At 38.8% G+C, this 21424-nt stretch overlaps 3 protein-coding genes across 3 annotated transcripts; 2 read left to right on the forward strand and 1 right to left on the reverse strand.

Moving 5' to 3' along the window:
* Positions 1 to 170: 170 nt before the first annotated feature.
* LOC135117470 (acyl-protein thioesterase 1-like) lies at positions 171 to 10489 on the forward strand. Its single transcript, XM_064036773.1, has 5 exons — positions 171 to 340; positions 416 to 447; positions 540 to 753; positions 978 to 1151; positions 6572 to 10489. Exons 1-5 carry the CDS (start codon positions 290 to 292, stop codon positions 6752 to 6754), a joined length of 654 nt encoding a protein of 217 aa, XP_063892843.1. The 5' UTR covers positions 171 to 289; the 3' UTR covers positions 6755 to 10489.
* A 2366-nt stretch (positions 10490 to 12855) lies between these two features.
* Positions 12856 to 15108, forward strand: LOC110370158 (RNA exonuclease 5). The gene is made up of 2 exons (XM_021325890.3): positions 12856 to 13040; positions 13398 to 15108. Exons 1-2 carry the CDS (start codon positions 12971 to 12973, stop codon positions 15047 to 15049), a joined length of 1722 nt encoding a protein of 573 aa, XP_021181565.3. The 5' UTR covers positions 12856 to 12970; the 3' UTR covers positions 15050 to 15108.
* An 817-nt stretch (positions 15109 to 15925) lies between these two features.
* On the reverse strand, positions 15926 to 20904 carry LOC110370143 (uncharacterized). The gene is made up of 4 exons (XM_021325874.3): positions 20639 to 20904; positions 19842 to 20030; positions 16699 to 16972; positions 15926 to 16103 (listed from the first exon to the last, which is right to left on the reverse strand). The coding sequence occupies exons 1-4, from the start codon at positions 20685 to 20687 to the stop codon at positions 15953 to 15955; spliced, it is 663 nt and encodes a 220-aa protein (XP_021181549.3). The 5' UTR covers positions 20688 to 20904; the 3' UTR covers positions 15926 to 15952.
* Between the last annotated feature and the right edge of the window lie 520 nt (positions 20905 to 21424).

The following is a 21424-nucleotide window of genomic DNA, read 5'->3' on the forward strand; positions in this document are numbered from 1 at the left end:
GTTTCGTTTTGTTTGTAAATGTATATTTACATATTTCAATATTTCCGTTTAAGGGGGTACTCAGTGCTCCATACTGCACCAGTGGATTTTTTTTCCTTTTATCATATACACGCTAGTCTCTCTAATCGCCTTAAATATTTAATCATGGCTGGTAACATTGAATGTCAAGTCAGTCAAGTCAGTCGCCAAATCAGATCAGTTTGATTGATCAGTAAAAATTGTTGAACTGCTAGCTGGCAAGAACTGTTTTGCAGATATTAAGTATTGATTTTCTCGTATTGTTTATATAATGGAACCAAATCCTGTAATTATTGCTGCTACAGCTAAACAAACGGCATCTGTAAGTAAAATAGTTATTTTAATAGCCAACAAAATAGTGTACATTGTTTTACTAATACTCATCGGTTAATTTCAGCTTATATTTCTTCATGGTCTGGGTGACACTGGGTTAGTACTTCTGTTTTTAATTGTACCATTTTATTTTTACTTATAAAGTAAAAAATCCCGTATATCTAATTTTATGATAAACTCTATTACAGCCATGGGTGGGCAAATACTATCGCGGCTCTCCGTGGGCCCCACATAAAAGTAATATGTCCGACAGCTGCAACTATGCCAGTGACGTTAAATGCGGGTTTCCGTATGCCGTCATGGTTTGATTTACGGACTCTGGATGCTACTGCTCCTGAAGATGAAGAGGGTATATTGAGAGCTACTGACCTTGTTCACCGTCTCATTGCCAATGAAATTAAAGTAAGTAGATAATGAAGTGTGTGAGAAATTCGAAGTGGTTCAGTGATTTGAGGTGAATAATGTCATGCGCCATAATATGCCCTTGTCAGGGTTGTGTTTAAAGAGATGATTAAATAACACTTTATAACTTTGGTGTCAAGTATTCTGCAGGACAGTCTGAATTGTTGCAGTATTAGCAGCTCTTAAGAACGATCATGTTATTATCTGTGGGTTCTAACTTGCAGGCTGGAATACTTCCTAATAGAATACTGTTGGGTGGATTTTCTCAAGGAGGAGCTTTGGCTCTTCATGCTGGTTTGACATATCCAGAACCTCTTGCTGGAGTAATGTCCTTGTCCTGCTGGTTACCCAGACATGCCCACTTTCCTGATGCAGTGAAGGTTCCTGCAGAAATGCTGGTAAGTTCAGTGGCCATACAATGTTATTTATTCAAAATGATTTTAATTTGGTGAATTATCAGGATGAGTATTTGGCAGTAGGATGAGAAAAGTACTTCAGGTTTTATGAGCAGTGTTCGGGTATTATTTTTATTTTAGTTTGTTAAAGAAGTTCCTCTTCAAATGATTTTCCTCAAGCTACCTCTTTAATTTACATTTAGTAAAAAAAATATATACAAATTATTTACAGCAGCTAATTACTGAAAAGGGGTAACAATTAGTGATCTCTTAAGTTTGTGTTAGGTTAATGCTGTATAGGGCACGCCACCATCGTGGAGGGCACGCCACCATCGTGGCAGTAAGTCCCCTCTTTGAGGAGTGGCTCGGGAGGAGTCACGGCGCCCTCACGTACCGCATGACGCAGGTCCTCACCGGACACGGTTGTTTCGGGAGGTACCTGCACTGAATCGATCGTGAGGTCGCCCCGGGTGTCACCATTGTGCGGACAGCCCCGAGGACACGGTGGACCACACAGTCCAGGTGTGCCCCGCATGGGAACGGCACCGCCGGGTCCTCGTCGAGGCTTTGGGCGGCGGCGACCTCTCGCGTCCGGCCCTGGTTCAGGGAATGGGATGCCGTCGCCTCCTTCTGCGAAGCGGTCATGCTCGAGAAGGAGGAGGCGGAACGCCGGAGAGTACGCACCTCTCATCCCGGCCGCCGCGCTGGACCAGGTAGACACCATGGGCGCCGGGTGTCGCGTGATGACTCCCGGCCACAGTAGGCGTGGGTCTGTGGGCGGTGAGTTCGGGTGGCTCATCGTCCCTCTGTCTGCTTAGACGACAGACCCGTGTCGACGGCGCGCGTTGTTCCACGCGCTCCTCAAAGAGATGTCAGCAACCCCAGCGGCGCCCAGCAGGTCCAAGGCCTGCCTGGGCTGCGGGTTGTTCGAAAGAGATACCGCGACCCTGGTACATAAAAGGCCTATGACGGAACACGACGGTTTTTAGTCAGTAAGAGTCTGACACTCCTCACCGCTGCTAACCCACAGCGGGAGGGGTCATTTGATGATTTTTGACGTCGTAAAAAAAAAATGCTGTATTTTTGGCACGTTTTGGTTGTATTCAAGAATATGCATATAAATTAATTGCATATTCGCCCGATGAACTTGATGTGATAACATGCCTTGTCAATGAATAACAGGAAAATTAAAACTGATTCTGAGAAGATAAATATCTATATACAATATAGATGTTACAAAAGCCATATATACATATATCATCTAAGTTTAAGAGCCTTTTTGTATCAGTTCAGTAGCCAATTTGAAAAATTATTTCACTTTTGGTAAGCGACACTATCCGAGAATTACATAGGCTATATTTATCTGGGTACGAGAAGTAGTAGCTAATGTAAAATATAAAGTTATTTATGCAGTTTTCATAACGTGCATATACGACAGCCAATACATGACCAGAAATTGTGAAGTGTTCACATAAAGATATACCAGTAGGTATAGACGCTAGACAGTCTTTAATTAATAGTAGCAAACGTAATTATAATATTAGGTACCTACATAATTTAAAAACTATGTATTATGTAATATAACACGCACTTTTTGCTTTCTTCAAGGAGAATGGGCAGATTTGTATAGTTTAGCCCTACCCTATAAATGAAATAATTTAAGAGGTGTATTTTGACAGATAAACGAATGCCTCGTTTATCTGTCAAAAGGAGAATGCCCAAAAGCCATCTAGCAGTGTTCACATTGCAGAACTAAAACAATTCATAAAAATTGTCTTGTTTTTTTACAAGTTTTCCACTCTGGGAACTTTGTTTTCGTACCCGGAGTATTTTCACAATAAATTACAAAAGATTGTGTTCAGTAGATCATCAGTTGCTGGTAGTATAAAGTCGTTATTGGCTATAGTATATTATTTTTAACTCGCATTTCCACCTTTTACATTTTTTAATCGTAAAAATCCCATAAAAGACGGTTTGCTCTCAGCATCACTAACTTAAAATTGGTCTTATCGCAGCCCAAGATTCGCGCCTCAAAATTGAATTTACAATATCCGACCAGTACAACGGTTAAAAATAAAATACCGAAACTCTTATCATTGCCGTACAAACCTCTTTAAGATATTTTACCCGAATCGTCCAAAGTTATAAGACATCAATACAAAGCAATACTGTTTACGCCTTCGTGGACGTAATACAATACAGTACCTATGTGAGGCCATTCTAGTTGCTTTCTCAGCGCTTTAATCCGAATTATACAAAAAATGCAAGAGACATTTTTGCAAACAATTTTATGAGGTAACAATTTTTATAATGACCCGTATTGACCTCTCGAAAAACTGTTCGTGACCTTTTCTCCCTTGCAAAATTTTTTTACCGGTACAAATGGTACGCTATCAATGTCGATTTTTCTCAACTTCATAATAACACTAAACAACAGTAAACAAGTTGTACATGACATAAAAATTAAGCTCACTAGGATTTTCTTCCCAGATTGGGGTTTATAATGCCTAAAATGACTGGACTAAAAGCCATACTTATCTATCAACTGATTTATTGTTAAAAGCTACGACTACGACACGTGGGTCATTTTGCCGATTGTCCTTTGTTTTGATGAATGATTCAACAACTAATTATAATATTGAATAATACTCACTTTTATTCAGCCTTGTCAATGTAAAATGTAAATACATATCAATGAACTTCAAAAAAGAGATCGTAAATGTTGCCAAAAAAAAGTAAACAATTATTGAGCATTTTTTATTTGACTGCGTCATGCAAAGGGGAGAAATGTGTTCATTAACGAATAGCACTGTTTTATAAAAAAGTTTGTATGTTAGTGATGTCCCATACGTAAATCATTCATTATTATTATGTAATCATCATGCATGGACAGCATAATGCTAATAAAAAATGGAATTGCCGTAAAAACATATCTGTAGTGCAGCCGTTCCCAAATGGGGTTCCGCGGAACCCTGGTGTTCCGTGACAGGCCCTCAAGGGTTCCGTGGAAAATTCAAATTTTCCATATGGTAAATCGTTTCACTTTTGACAATATTTAATTATTATTCATTTTCAATTAAATTGTTTTAAATATTGCATTCCAAAACATCCATTCCATTTAGGCACCATGTACCACTGTGGGTACCACTCGGGAGTGTAAGTCTCGTACTTTCGCGACAAGTGGTTTGGGAAGGCCACGGCAGCAGATAATTTAATTCAGTTTTTTACAAATTGTAGACTTAATACCTCCAGATCTTCGGCAATCGGCAAAAGTAGGTAGCGAGTCGGCCAAAAATCACCGCATTTTTTGGGCTTATTTCATCGCCAGGATTATACGTTTTCATACATTTGACATGACGTGAAATGACACGGCATACGAGTATTTCCAGTGGCTATTTTTACCATGAATCAAAGTGTGACATTATTTCCAATTTTTGCACCTCCGCGAATACGAAAATTTCGCGCTCCTTTCGCTCGCGACTCCATCTTGTGATGCTTTTATGTTCGTTTGACTGCTCAAGTATCCAACACCGAAAAAATTTCGCGCTCTGCCGTCGAGGTTTCCTTTGATATTTATTTTTTATTCCTCTGGTTCAGAAAAAGCAGTAGCGCTTTCTTCGCTAGCTGCTTATTCATTTGCATTTGCTTTTTTGTGTGGATATTGTACTTTTTGAGACCTTATCCTTTTACAGTGGTTTTGTTTATTTTGTGTAGGTACTTAAACTAAAAAAAATTCGCGCTCGCTTCGCTCGCGATACCGGCTACCACTGAATGTCTTTCAATGCTAGCGGGTGCTTGGAACTTCTTCTTTTAGTTAAAAAAATCACGCTCGCTCGGCTCGCACCTGTGCAAACCCAATCTATTTCTTTTTGCGTTTACTTTGTCAGTCTTCAAACTGAAAACTATTCACATAATACACAAAGTCAAGGACGGCTAAATTGTTTTCTGGCCCGTGTGGCAGATAGCCATGCTACGCCTGAGTATACTGAATATGTCTCTAACCATAATAACCATTTGGTGCGCTACCACGCGCCACGAGCCGTACCTAAGTGTATTTATGTCTTTAGTTTACTTCTTACTTAACTAAGGTTCCGTCGAAAAATGGTGAAACGAAAAGGGTTCCGAAGCCAAAAGAATTCGGGAACCGCTGCTGTAGTGAACAATTCTTTAACACACACGTCATTATTTAGATATTTTTACGCCTTATGTTTTAACATACCTTACTTATCAGACAAAAATAGTGTAGATCACCAAAATTTTAATCGCATTGTAATGTAAAATTGTACAGAAATGTTTCAGTATTTGTTGTTAAAGCGGCAATAGAAATAGGTACCGAGGTACACCATCTGTAAAAAATTTCAACCGTCTAGCTATCACGGTTCATAAGATATAGCCTGGTGACAGATGCAGACGGACTAACCGATGGACAGCGAAGTCTTCGTGATAGGGTTCCGGTTTACCCTAGGGTAGGGAATCCTAAAAAAGTTTTGTAGTTTCATCTAGTAGTCACAACATGTAAAAAATAATACAGCCAGCTTTAGTAAACAGTGCAATCAAGACCTCTCCAGCTATAAAAGTGCTACTTACCTAAACAATACCAATTAGGGAGATATTACAGTCGGACTTTTAAGGTCCTCTGAGTTTGCGGAATTGTCAAATACTTATCTGTAAATAATCTCTATAGCGAATATATGTAGTAACACTATGCTGAATGCTTGCTTTAGTCTGCATAGTAAATTAGGTTTTATTGTATTTCTTTCGACAACTGGCTAGAATAATATGTTAAATGATCATTGTAGTCTGTTGATATACATTTATCAATATGTATTATTGATATTATCAGAAGGACCAGGTTAATCAACTGGACGTCCTGCATTTCTAATGTAATTTTACAGCTGCATTAAATTACGATAACACTTGTATATTACGATAGGGAGGCACGTATCGTCACTATCACTACATAGTATAAAACAATGTCGCTTTTTCTGTCCCTATGTCCCCGCGGTGTCTCTTTGTACGCTTAAATCTTCAGAATTACGCAAAGGATTTTCATGCCTCTTTTTATTAAAGAGAAAGGTTTATATGTATAATAACATACATTAAATAGTGGGTAAATAGTTATCCCGTGTGAAGCCTGAACGGGTCGCTAGTTAAAAATAATGTGTAATGATTACCTGGTCGGACCCGAAATGATAATACAGGATAGTTAGATAATGCCATGACAAAATAAAAGGATTGTTAATAGACAGATGTGCGCGCGGTATCCAACTCAATCCTTGAACCTAAAAGTAACATACATGCTAGGGTAAATTTGAAAAAAAAAAAACAGTAATTAAAGTAGGATGTAACCCAGTTTTTACATACAAACAGGGGTGCAAAGGTACTAACTTAACTATTAATCTGCATATAAATGTTTGTTTCAGATATTTCAAGCTCACGGTGACTGTGACCCAGTCGTTCCATTCAAATGGGGACAAATGACAGCTTCATTCCTCAAGACATTTATGAAGAATGTTGACTTCACAACATACCAAGGATTGACACATAGTTCTTCAGAAGCAGAACTTAAAGATATGAGAGCATTTATAGCAAAAACTCTGGGTTAAAGAAATTTTTGGGATCCTTATAAAAGTACAGAAATTATTTATGATCCCCGTCATGTTAAAATAGGTACATAACATAACTGTTAGTAACTTAATACTTGGAACCTTGGCTGTAAATCCGTCATTTTACTATCTTATTCCATTCCATTTGATAGAATCATGGGCAGTTTTCTGTGGAATTTGGGTTGTAATTCCAACAGACCTGAAATTAGTGTAAGGAGTTGCGCCTAGCTATCATTTAAACATGATGTAAGTGTATCTAATAGCAACTGGGTTTGCCTACTGTCTTTGTGTCCCATTACCTAACCTCTTCTAGTAGACGTAATACATAATCATTACAACCTCTCATGTATTATAGATGTCAGATAGATATCGTAATCGGGTTCGTGTTCAATACGATGTTTTCGATGCGATTCCCAAGACAAACTTGGAAAGTTTTCATTGCTTTAGAAGGCACAATAAACCGAAGGTGGGGGCGCGTTAACATAGGTATCACGACATCGTTGTGGTGGGTGGATCTCTACATCCCAACCACGATATGCATGAGAGCAACAATAAATAGGCCGATGATGTGTTAAATTAGTTTAAAAGCTTAATTTCCTGATAATAAATAAAAGTATCTAACACACTCAGTGAGAAACAGCGTTATTATGTTTTAATAATTAGCTTCCAGATATAACAATGTAGTAGCGAGCAGGCGAAGCATCATAAATAAATACTGCCTAGCCTATAGATAGATAGACAAACCACTGAAACTCGAGTAAAATTATAAATTTACTAGATGTGGCATACAAACCAAAACAGAAACACCATACTAATCATTTTTTTTTCTATTATTCCATTAGTTTTGTGTTTGCATACATACAGTTCTTTGTTAGGTAGGTAGATATTTTTTTTATTGTTTTTTATTATATTTTATTGTTCACGTCAAACTAAAATAGAGTTATTTACTGAACAAAGTTTATGTTCTTTTCTATTTATCTGTATTTTTTGTTCATTATTATGTAAATACCCTCAAAATAAATTTCCTGTCATTCCCTAACTATTCTAGGTTGAATCATAGGCCAGTCTTATAGTAAATTACTTTTAAGATTTCGCGGCAAAATAAAAATCTAATTAGGTATTTTGCAAGTTGAGGAACTTTCAGGATTTAATGAAGTAACTGCTCATGCTGTTGCAGATTAGAGCTTTGTCCATATAATAGTCGATTTTTTTTTTTAACAAAGGAGTATTGAGTGTATATCTCGCACATTTCCGGTATTGACGAGAGTGAGATGGGTCAGTCGGGGCGGGGTCAGTCAACACGTATTCTTAATTTGTAATTGTTAAGGACACATTCATATTGACTATTTATTGTAGAGATTTTTTAGCAACACCTATTGAACATTCATTAAATAATTGCAATTTCCAAACAGCTACCAACTAACGTATTTACATAAACAACCTCATCCTCCGAGACCTTTTCCCAACTAAGTTGGTGTCGGCTTCCAGTCTAACCGGATGTAGCTGAGTACTAGTGCTTTACAAGGAGCGACTGCCCTAACTGACCCCCTCAACCCATTTACCCAGGCAACCCAATATCCCTTGGTTAAAGTGGTGTCAGACTTACTGGCTTCTGACTACCCGTAACGACTGCCAAGGATGTTCAATGACAGCCGGGACCTACAGTTTAACGTGCCATCCGAAACACAGTCATTGGTGTCTAGTTAAACTTAGATAGTACATACAAACTTAGAAAAGTTGCATTGGTACTTGCCTGACCTGGAATCGAACCTGCGCCCTCATCCTCGAGAGGTTGGTTCTTGTGGAACGGACTTGGTTGTTTCTATAAAAATCACCCAGAAACCCAGTGAAAATCTGCAGCAAGTTCTCGTTTGTTAAAAAAAAAGACAGAGTATAGTACTTACGTTAGTAGTAGTACCAGCATAGAAGCATTAGATATGAAACATTATTTTAATGATATTTCGATTTGGCGAGATTCGGCAAATTATTGTACATATCCATTGGCAATTCGTGATATTGATTTTCGTTGAAACATGGTTTTAACGAAACCTGTTTGTAAATAATGGTACCAACCAAAGATTGTCCAAAAGGTAACACGGTTTTACTATCGCATTAATAAAAAAAGAAAATTCTGTTGGATCTACAACTAGTTTTCCCGACACTCATTGCTGCTTGTAGGTATTTAAGGATAATATATAAAAGATGATACATAGTTAGGTGCAGGTCTACACATCATATATGGCGTAGCGTAAATACCAACTCTTTGTAGTCCTATTACGCGGTTTTATCACGATGATTTTGTTCTCGTCGCTCACACTACTTGATTTGAGCATCAGGACCGATAATTATACCCACTAACGGTACACAAGCCAGAGATAACCATATGACCGCGCTCTTTGCACCCTATGGCAGCATAACACTCAATGGGCACCCTAATGGTGCGTCCTTTGTGAGCGATCCGGATGCGAATGCGAAGCGGCGCAGCGAGGCGCGACAACAACAAACAGTCGATTTCTTTTGAAGTGGCCGACGACGCTGACGTGGCGCAGGGGTCCGAATTGAATAGAAATTGAATTGCAAGAGCAGTTATAAACTTAGCGGGCATTCTGCTACTAATATAAGAACAATCATATTGCAATCGTAAATCATTAGCAAGACAAACGATTCATTATTGAATGACAGAAAGGGATAAAAACGTTTATTTCAAAGTAATCGCGGAATGCCACATACGCTTCAATCGTAATCGAGTCGTGATTGGATCTCAGTCGGATGTGAATCGTACGTCGCTTAAGTATAGCAGAATCGTGCCCCAGTACTGCGCGGTGCAGCACACATTCGACATTTTGCTTCGAATAGCTTCACATTCGCATTGATTCGTTCAAGAAGGACGCACTCTTACAGCCAGTTTCTTCATCAAAAGTAAAAGCCAAAGTAATGTCATAAAGTGAAAGTAACGGTCAAATTCGTTTTTTCAAGGCTGAGTAGCAGCAAAACTAATAGAAAAAACTAATTTGACCGTTACTTTTACTTTAAGACATTACTTTGGCTAATACTTTTGATTAAGAAACTGGCTGTTAGACTTCATTTGTAAGAACTAATAGCTTCAAAAAATTACGCTTTAAAACGGCCATTAAATAAAAAAAAGAGATTATTTTCGTATGTTTACTTCACTTACGGCCAGTTTCTTTATCAAAAGTTAAAGTTATGGCCAAAGTAATGTCTAAAGTAAAAGTAACGGTCAAATTCAATTTTTCTATTAGTTTTGCTGTCACTTCCTTGGAATAACTTTAACTTTTGATGAAGAAACTGGCCGTTACAGTCAGTTTCTTCATCAAAAGTAAAGGCCAAAGTAATGTCGTAAAGTAAAAGTAAAAGTCAAATTCGTTTTTCACGATTTTATCTACTTATTAGTTTTGCTGTTACTTTAGTATTGAAAAAACGAATTTGACCGTTACTTTTACTTTATGACATTACTTTGGCTTTTACTTTTGATGAAGAAACTGGCTGATAATGTCATAGTCAAATTTTTCAATCGATAATGGGAGTATCCAATGGTATGATATGCACACTTATCTAATTGGTATGTACTAAGGTTTTATTCTTGTATAAAAATATACTTATTATTTTTGGCGTATTCAAAAAAAATCTAGCCATATAAAATGTGTAATACTGTACATACGTAGATATTATTCTTGTAAAGTTAGGAGGAACCCCAATAAAGTTTTCTTGAAAACATTCTTTGGTATTATTAGTTATGGCGAAGATATTCTATGAAATGAAGTCGTGTCCAGTATAATTATTGTTTCAATTGTTAGTATAATTAAATCGATAATTCTACCTGTAAATCTTATGGAGAACGCATATTTGTCAGGTTCGACCGCGGCAAAGATCGAAATCGTACGAATCCTCGCAAGCTCGTGCGCGGCGAAGCATCCACATCTAGAAGAATAATAGAATAACAGAAACGACCTGAGATTTAGGATCGCACATGATAGGATTCTTATGTGATTTACATAATGATTGCATTCTCTTTGTAATATGAGTCCAAAAACGAACATGTTTCGGGGGGGGCCTGCGTGTATCAATCGCAAATGTCAACAACAAAACCCGCGATATTTTGAAAAATGATTATAATAATCTGTAAAAAAAATAAGAGACGCTTCAAATACCGATATCGCTGTTGAGGAAATACATTAATAGTGCAAGGCCTCCTTAGAATTCGAATTCTTCGCCGCGGTCGATTCTAACAGATTTGCGTTCACCATTAAATTGGCCTAAATAAAATTCTAATATGAGAAGAAATGGCAAGTGTTTAACAGATTTGTGTATTGAGGGTTCTGTACTTTAAAAGGACAAATATACCTATAAAAGAAAACCCAAATATTGTGTTTTTTGTTTATAATTACCTACATGTAGGTATACCCATATTTGCAAAATAAAATTCTATTCTTTTCTACAAGTACCACCAACAACCTGACAACCAGTCTCGCCAAGAGAGTATCAGATTCCGCGCCGGTAACTGGGTCGAGGAGGTCAGATAGGCTCTAGCTCCATGTAAGGCAGTGCGCTGCATCCGGTAAGACCCCAAAATAGTTGGGAAAAAGGTATCCAGACTGTTTAATTTGTAAATTGTGTAGGCAGTTGCAATCTTTTCCAGTTATAACTGCAAAGAACGGAACAAAAAGAAGTACAAAAAATCCCCAATTTCTATTTTTTTAATTTTTGTTGGTAACAAAAACGTTTCGTTATGCGACCTGAAAATTGTATGACGTTGATAAGATGTTCTATTCCTTGCATTCACGTTACCTAAGAGAACCTCCCATTAAAAAAACAAAAAATGTTGCCAGGTTAAAAGCTTGGGAAAATTCCCTGTGTACGAAAGAACAACATCGACATGGGTAACAATAATATTACAAATATGACATTCTTGCAAGTAAAAATCTTTTTCGGGGCAGTTTTCTAAAACTGTTGTACTATTGTATGGATTCTAATCCATCACACGTATTTTGTCTCATTACAAGAATTCATGGGCACCCTAGTTGTTTGATGTACGAAAATGTTATTATTAGCTAACCTGTGAAACGATATATTGCAACCACCATAGGATTCACTTTTACAAGTATAAACGCAACACTTTTTCACCATTTTAATAGTTTGAATTGATTTAATACAAAAAAATATAAACAAAATTTTAAATGCTGATTTCGCGCCAAGAATGTTCAGGGTTACCTCTAGAAAATATAAAAAAAGCAAAATAAAAATTTGTTATGTTTTAAGAATAAATACGAATAAATTATTAATTTGTTGACTTACAATTGTTAAAATAAGATAAAAATATAAGTGATTCAATTGTTTTTTTGGGAAGACAAAACTGTTGATCATAACATTTTTTTATGCTGGCAAGGTGATAGAACGAGACACACGTCCTCCGTTTCTATCCCTAACTATCCCTCTCGGCTCGGATTTGCCTCTGTTTATTATGCAACCAATTTAGTACCATATTGGGTTGGAATAGAGTTCATTTTCGTAAATACACATTTTGAGAGTGCGCAATCTTGTTAAGTATATTACATCTATGGCCTCAGTACATAGACAGTGATTACTTAAGTTATTTTATAGTCTGTTTTTTAATCTCGTAGACTAAATTGACACTTGCAAAATGTCAAACTTTCTAATAATTTTGCTAACTCTGTGGTGCAGTGTTGTACTTACGATACCGGTTCGTTGAATCGTAACTTTTTACAATAAGTCATCCTGAAATAATGGGCTTATCCTTGATGATTACGCATGGCTTTGCGTGGTCAGATATCCCTGGCAGTTTGTAGCACGTCGTACAGCCATGTGTACGTACGTGAATTTTAAATATAAAACTTTGAATGAATATTAAATTCGTCTATTATAGATAAAAAGTTACGATTCAACGAACCGGTATCGTAAGTACAACACTGCACCACAGAGTTAGCAAAATTATTAGAAAGTTTGACATTTTGCAAGTGTCAATTTAGTCTACGAGATTAAAAAACAGACTATAGACTATCTTCATTTTTGCCAAGAAGTCTTTGACAACATTTGACATTGTCATCCTATGATTTCATCTGACGTTGACGTTTAGTTTTTGTCAAATGTTGTTGTTGTTGATACGAAGCAGAAGCACATGTTTGTTCGCTGGCTTGCCAAGTTTAATAGTCTATTTCAAATTTTAGGAACTGAATAAGGATGAGTAAAATTATTTCACATCCTGCTACTACATCGAGGAAGAGACGAGCTCAAAATGAATTGGAAAAAGGTAAATCGTAATTTAATGCTCCGTTCTAAAACTCTATAACATTCAAATCAACATAAGACAAATTTAATACTTAATGTTCATATTATATTAGAAACTATTTGTTTTGCTTGTAAATCTACTCTAGATTTTACCCAACTGCCAAGATTGGTTATGCTTTTATACGCCTTATGCTTGTAGAAACCCCATTAAAATCTGTACTATCTGTTAATAAAAGGAATCCTATATTGGTCATTACCACATTGATATTAGTGGATTTGGTGATTCTTTTTATTTTTTAATGAGTTGTTTAATATGCAATTTAAGTGGTGCTGATGAATGATAATATAACCTATAAAATATAACACTTGCATTTTGCAGCATCTGCAGACAGTGAACAAACCAATAAATCAGACAAGGAATTAAAGAAAAAAAAGAAACAATGTCCAAATTTTCGATTGAAGGCAAATGGTGAGAATGCTTCTTTGTCAATTGGAAGCAGTGAAAGAGTTCCGTTAACGCTTACGGACATTCAATATTTGTTGTTACACTCACTGCTGGGAAATCTTAATCTAACTGATTCACCGCGTTGGTATGTTCTGGACAGGTGTGAGGGAATAAAGAAAACAGCTTGTTTAATTTTGGAAGGCATATCTATAGAACACTGGAATACATACTGCAGTGAATATGAAAACACAAAAAATATATTTAATGATTTGGTTGAAGTTTTAACTCCATCCATTTACGGAGGTTCACTTGTCCAAGAACTTGCTCTAGTACCATTATCAGAGTCGGAAAAGGATACTATCATTCAAAAATATGGGAGCATGAACTTAGCACTTGAAGCCAGGAAAGATCTAAACATAATGATGAAGGCTGTGTTTCCTATTGGTGAGGAAAACACAAATGAAGTTGTTTCAACAACGGAAGACAAATTTCCTAGAACCCAACTAGTCTTATCAGCTTGGCAGTTGATAGAGGAAAACTATCCATTACCTTTGAAGGGAAAATTAAGTGATGCATATGCAGACTATGTACTCACTAAAGATGAATATGCACCAGTTACTGCATCATCACCATTGTTTGGCATTGACTGTGAAATGTGCTTAACCAATGCAGGTTCAGAACTGACTAGGATCTCAGTGGTAAATGAAAAGCATGAATTAGTGTATGAATCATTAGTGAAGCCTTATAATAGTATAACAGATTATTTAACCAGGTTTTCAGGTATTACAAAATCATTATTAAGCAATGTTACTAAACGTCTCCAAGATGTCCAGAATGATTTAAGAGGGATATTACCTCCTGATGCTATTTTAGTGGGCCAGTCACTAAACACAGACATGCATGCCTTAAAAATGATGCATCCATATATTATTGATACAAGTTTACTGTATAATTTTGCTGGTGAAAGAAATCGAAAACCTAAACTCAAAACTTTGGCAAGAGAGTTCTTACAAGAAAATATTCAAATGGGTAAGGATGGTCACTGTTCCACTGAAGATTCTTTAGCAGCATTAAAATTAGTACAGTTAAAACTTAGTAAAAGCCTGGAATTTGGAGATGCTGTGCATACAAATAGAGAGAAATTTAAAGAGAATATTATAAGAATGGTAAAAACACCACAGTATGCCTTGTCCATATTTAATCATATGCTGGAACAGAAGAAATCATCTGTTATAATAGGCTGTGATGATATAACTGGTGACTATCACACATACTTAACCCAAGCAAAGGAAAGCATGTCTGCTCATCTAAAAAAGGGTAATCCTAAGAAGATTAAACTGGCGACTGTTGACAGTGTGGATGAAGTAATTTCATCTTTCACTGAATCTGCAAAGGATTATAACTTGACAATGGCTCATTTGAAACTTAATTTTGGTGCTGATGAGAATAGAGAAGCCATGAAGAAAATTGACATGTGGATTAAAACAATTTGGGATAGTCTTGTGTCATCCTCTTTGTGTGTTATTGTGTTTGGTGGGACTACAAACAGCAATGGACTGGCATTAGTGAAAGTGAAAAACACATAATTTATTTTGTTGCATGTAAATAGCTTTAAGTTTTAAATAGATAAAAAGTATTTACCAAATCCTTATATTTTTCTTCAAATGTCTTGTCTTTGTCCTTCAGTGCATTCACTGAGTGGAAAATTCTCAGTAGAAACGCATGGTAAGACATTTCAAGCCTTCGATTGAAAACGTAATTTTGATGCCCATGTTTAGCCTGCTTTTTGATTTTTTCTAGTGTAAAAGCGGGATTTTTTCACTGACAGCGGTTTCATCTGCGACACGGCGCGGCGGGCACACTGTACTGCCTTTATTCACCTGTGCAGGGGCCCGATTCTCTTAATTTTACTTAAGCGACATACGATTCATGTTCGACCCGGTTCGACTGAGATCCAATCCCGACTCGAATACGATTGAAGCGTATGTGGCAGTCCGCTATTTTTTCTTTGAAATAAACGTTTTTATCCTTTTCTGTCATTCAATAATGAAGCATTTTGTCTGCAAATGATTTACGATTGCAAAATGATTGTACAGCAAACTACCGTACAGACCAAAATCACCAAAATAGCAGACCAATCGCACACCAATCAAATGTCAATCGAATACGATCGGTCTTTTATTAGTAGCAGAATGCCCGATATGGTTAAAACTGCTATTGCGATCATATTGCGATTCGATTTCTATTCGATTTTGACATTATTAACTTAGGAGAATCGGGCCCCAGGACACACCCTGACACTACACTGAAATAGGTAGCTCGTATTTTTTCAAACTGTAGGTACCTACCCGCATTACAGCTTTATAACAATCATTAGTCGGTACCTATAGGTAGCTAAGTAGTACCTAAGTTATAAAACGCATCAATTAAATAATTTTGTGCCAGCTGTACAAGTTAATAAATAAACACAATTAGATAATAGGACGTATTTATTTTGAAAGCGCATAAATTTGACCTGTAATAGGATCAACTGTAAGGGAGGGCGGTAGCTCGGCGGCTATGTCAGCAAGAGCCTCCCATCGAGTTGCACGACTGCTCTCCGACTGACTCGGGCTGGTGGCTTCCTCGGGATGCTCCTCTCTAATTAAGATATGAAATAAAAACAAATTAACAGCCGCATATTTATTATGTAGAATTTTTAGGTTTTATAGGTACCTTCCTATTATTTTAATATGTATGAAAAAACGTTTTTTGTTCTTGACACCAATAATTTTGTAATAATAGGTAAAAATGTAATGTAGCTAGACAATAGAATAATGACAGTTACTTAACCAGATAGTTCGTCAACTAGTCGTATCAAGGGTTGCCAGGGTAACTTGGTTGTGGAGGTCAGATAGGCAGTCGTCCCATGTAAATCCTGGTACTCAGGTACATCCGATTAAACTGGAAGCCAACCCTAACGTTGGTAAAAATCTAGGCAGATGAATTGCTTAATCGATTGAATTATTATTTTAGGCAGTAGCTTATTATCAAGAATATCAAGATTGTTTGCCTTTAGTTGAGAGCCTACTCAAATGGGAATTTAATGTGAATAGGCACATGAATATTGACGCGATAAGCCAAACTTGGTTTTGTTCTACGGCCCCCATATCTTGCATTCCGTAGCATTGCTACACTGACCTAAATGGCCAATGCACAAAGTTACCTCTAAAGTCTATTTAGTAGTTAAACTTACTTTTGTTTATCTAGTTCTGCTGGTCCATTTTTTTCTTCATTGTCCTTTGTATCATGACTTTCTTTTAAACTATTGTTATCATCACTTTTGTTTGGCGGGTCTTCGACAGTCATTTCTGTAACAGGCTGGATTTCGTTTACAGTTTCTAAAGAATGTAATTCGACAACTTTCTCAACTACTTCTTCTAACTTAGGTGGATGTTCTTCTTCTAGTACCAAACTTGATTCGCTTTTATTCATAACTTGATGACCAGGAAATCTATCTTCTTTGGTGTCTGAAACAAAAAAAAAGTTTTCCAAGATTCTTCTAAATCAAAATAAGTATAGGACAATAGGTATGAGGAAAAACAGCTCATTATCACAAGTCTCAAATAAAAGAGAGATAGGGAGAAAACTTTTACAATAAAATAGAATTGACTTCCAAAAACACTAAAAAGCCAAAAAAAAACAATTTTAGGTGCATCTATCCAGAAGTCGGTCTCTAGTAGATGTAGGTAGGTAGGTACCTACCTAAGTTTATTTCGCCACCGACCTCAAAAGCGATGAACCAAAATAGAGTAATAGGTACATTAAAAATGACACGGTAAAAAAAATCCAAAGGTACCTACCTAGACAGACTAGTGACTACATAAAAACAAAAAGTTGTAATTCTACTCAAGGATATTTTTATATTTAACTTGAAACATTGGCAAGGTCATTGACGACCGCTTTTAGATTTGATATGCAACTAACATAAAAATAAAAAGTTTTGTCACCCTCACCTTATCACACGATACTCTTTTACAGTACCTAAAGTTAGCTCTTTTATTCAACCGTTGATTTTTTTTAGGTACCTACTCGATTACTCATAGTTGCCGATTTGGAAAATTATGTCTTTATATGGAAGAAAATCCTCGCTTTGATCATGGAAATCCTGAAGAAAACGAGGGCAACCCTCGAAAATTATAAGCATAGGTATATCGGTTGAAAACTCGATATTCGTATGTAGATAGAGGTACCTGGGTGTGTATTTGATCGGGAAGGTTTACTAGGTATTTCTGCTCCTTGGTTAAAGGAATGAAAAAAGTTGCATTTATGTCTTCCCCCGATGCTCTAGCTCGAGCTAACAGTTCAGTAGTTTCTTTGAGTAAGCGTGCGAAAATGGAAGCGAGCTGCTAACTGCAATTTTACGAGTAAATGCTGCAACTGCCTGCTCATAGACCGCAACTTCACTACTGGTTTGTATGTACCTACCTAGGTATGTATACCTACAGTCGTCCTCACTACTATCAGGTGATTTAGGCGCCGACCTCCCTAGCGGCGTCAGCGTGGTCTGCTACGCTGACGACACGCTGGTTCTGGCACAAGGGAGGTCGCACCAGGAGGCGGCCGACATAATGACGCGCGGGGTTGCGACAGTCATCGAGAGGATCCAGCTGCTGGGCCTGGAGGTGGCCTTGCACAAATCCGAGGCCATGTGCTTTCATGGGCTTCGGAACGCGCCACCTTCAGGCTCCCAGGTCACGGTGGGGGGGGTTACCATCGGCGTTGAGAGGGCGATGAAATACCTGGGACTCGTCCTCGACGGCCGGTGGAACTTCGTCGAGCATTTCCGACGTTTGGGCCCCAAACTGGAGAAGGCAGGTGCTGCATTCAAGCGGCTCCTGCCCAACCTGGGCGGCCCAAACGCCCCCTGCCGCAGACTCTACGCGGGGGTCATGCGGTCCATGGCTCTTTACGGGGCCCCGGTATGGGCACGTTCGGTACGGCCGCGGGCTTTACACTACCTGAACGTGCCCCAAAGGGTGATAGCCATTAGGCTAATCCGGGGGTACCGCACGATTTCCCGCGAAGCAGCTGGCCTACTTGCTGGACTGCCACCGTGGGATCTGGAGGCGAGGGTCTTCTTGCGCCTGTACGACTGGCGCGAGGAGGCTCAGCGCCGGGGAGAAACCCCGTTGCCGCGGCAAGTTGTCGCGCAGCGGGCGGAGCTCCGGCGCGATCTCATGGTGGCCTGGAGGGAGCGACTGTCGCAACCCAGTGCAGGGCACGCCACCATCGTGGCGGTAAGTCCCCTCTTTGAGGAGTGGCTCGGGAGGAGTCACGGCGCCCTCACGTACCGCATGACGCAGGTCCTCACCGGACACGGTTGTTTCGGGAGGTACCTGCACCGCATCGGTCGTGAGGAGGCGCCCGGGTGTCACCATTGTGCGGACAGCCCCGAGGACACGGTGGACCACACAGTCCAGGTGTGCCCGCATGGGAGGGCACCGCCGGGTCCTCGTCGAGGCTTTGGGTGGCGGCGACCTCGCGTCCGGCCCTGGTTCAGGCCATGGTCCGGGGCGAGGGAATGGGATGCCGTCGCCTCCTTCTGCGAAGCGGTCATGCTCGAGAAGGAGGAGGCGGAACGCCAGAGAGTTCGCACCTCTCATCCCGGCCGCCGCGCTGGACCAGGTAGACACCATGGGCGCCGGGTGTCGCAAGATGACTCCCGGCCACCGTAGGCGTGGGTCTGTGGGCGGTGAGTTCGGGTGGCTCATCGTCCCTCTGTCTTTCTAGACGACAGACCCGTGTCGACGGCGCGCGTTGTTCCACGCGCTCCTCAAAGAGATGTCAGCAACCCCAGCAGGGCCCAGCAGGGCCAAGGCCTGCCGGGGCTGCGGGTTGTTCGAAAGAGATACCGCGGCCCTGGTACATAAAAGGCCTATGACGGAACACGACGATTTTAGTCAGTAAGAGTCTGACACTCCCTCACCGCTGCTAACCCACAACGGGGTCATTTGATGATTTTACGTCGCTAAAAAAAAAAAAAAAGCTGCTAACTGCAATTTTACGAGTAAATGCTGCAACTGCCTGCTCATAGACCGCAACTTCACTACTGATTTGTATGTATGTACCTACCTAGGTATGTATACCTACAGTCGTCCTCACTACTATCAGGTGATTTCTTTCCAGCAGTCGATGCACATGCAGTCGTGGCATTGCAGTCGGCAGCTCGCTTCCAACATGCGCGTAACAAATAAAGCTCTTCAACTTTATACGCCAGATACTTTTGCCTTTTGTCATGCTTCGTACTAACTTCCCCATGAAAACCCTCTTCCTATTGGTGAATAGCCCTTGAAAATCGTTGAAAAGACGGGATCCTTTCATCCTTTGATTACCTACCTGTTTGATTTTTTAAACTATGAGTAGATCTATTTCTAACTATATCTGCACTATGTTCTGTTGCTGTATCACTTGAAGGAAGCTTGTTTATTTCGTTTGAATTTCTTTCAGCTCTATAAATTATTTCTTCTACATTCGACTGGTTTTCTGATTCATCGCTCATTTCTTCTTCAAATTGGATGCTTTTCTCTGAAAAATAATAGTTAGGTATAGCGTGAATTCAAAGGCTGATAGAATCATGACGGTAAAATATTATTTTTTAAGTATAATATTTAATAACCACAGTGGTATACGGATTTTTAAATGTTGTAAATGGTCTCAGTAGTTTGTCCTGTCTTTAACGGATATTAGGTATCTTGTACAGTCGGGTAAGCACCAGAACTCATGTGGTGGCACCTTTACTTGATATGTACCATGTGGTTTCACCCCTTTAGGTGCGAACTTGTGGACGGCAAGTAACAAGTAAGGGGCAACGTGTCGTCCCGTCCGTGTCGGTACTGCAACTACATAGGTATACTACAACTACTGTGTGTTAAAAAATAAATGGGGTAGGTGCTTAGGCTATTTACATTTTAAAATTCATTGCAACCTTAGATCATTTTTATTCGTCTCATTTTACGGATTTAAAAGACTTATTTAAGTTTTCTTTTCTAAGCGCTACCATTCCTGCTGAATGTTTTTTTTATAGAAATAGCCAGCAAGTAATATAAAGTCTGTAGAGGAGGTACCTACCTAGGCATCTAATATTAATACTTTGTAACTGCGAAAAGGGTTTTCCAAATGTCACATTAGCATACCTGCCGTGCTTGAGCTGACCATATTTGGAGCACTGCTGGTACAACCCATGATCGCGACAGTCCCGATTTAAAAAGCCATAGGCACCTCGACTGTGGTACAAAAATCTAAGTAAAAAATTAGGCGCGATTATGTTTACTTCTCCGGCGAAAGCCAACTTTAGCACTTAACCACCCGTGTACAGCAACTCGGGCACTCGGCTCGACTGGCCGCTGGCCGTTATACGACTCCCCGAGATCGTATCATACCAACCTACCTATTATAGAGGAGGCAGCCCGCTAAACTGACCTCGCACCCCCATCGCGTTTTTCCTATTAAACGAACATAGTACCTACATTCTTTGACTCGCAAATGGTTTTGTGAAAGACCTTTCTTCCGTTTAATTAATTTATGGAGTATTAATTTTCTAATCATAATGATCCTAAGGTTATATTTAGGTAGCTACTATTCCATTAAAAACTAATAGTCATCCATCAAGATAAGCTACCTAGGTACACCCACCTAGCTTTTAGTTAATTGCAATAGTTATTTCCACAAGCTACCCAGTATTTGCATTGTCGCAATTAATTCAAAGGTAAGTTGGGTACATTAAAACCAAAGAAAACCTCAGTGAAAGCGAAAATAAAATGCCCAAGATAAAGTAAAAGCCGGTAAACCGTAAGCTGGAGCGAGTGGACGTATATTAGACTAGGTACTTACCAGAAATAAATCAGGTAAAGGCATTAAAAACTAGGAGGTAGGCACTGCACTGATGATAAATCTCAAACTCAAAATTCTTATTTGCTCGT

This window comes from Helicoverpa armigera, chromosome 11, assembly GCF_030705265.1.
Source record: "Helicoverpa armigera isolate CAAS_96S chromosome 11, ASM3070526v1, whole genome shotgun sequence".
Lineage (NCBI taxonomy): Eukaryota > Metazoa > Arthropoda > Insecta > Lepidoptera > Noctuidae > Helicoverpa > Helicoverpa armigera.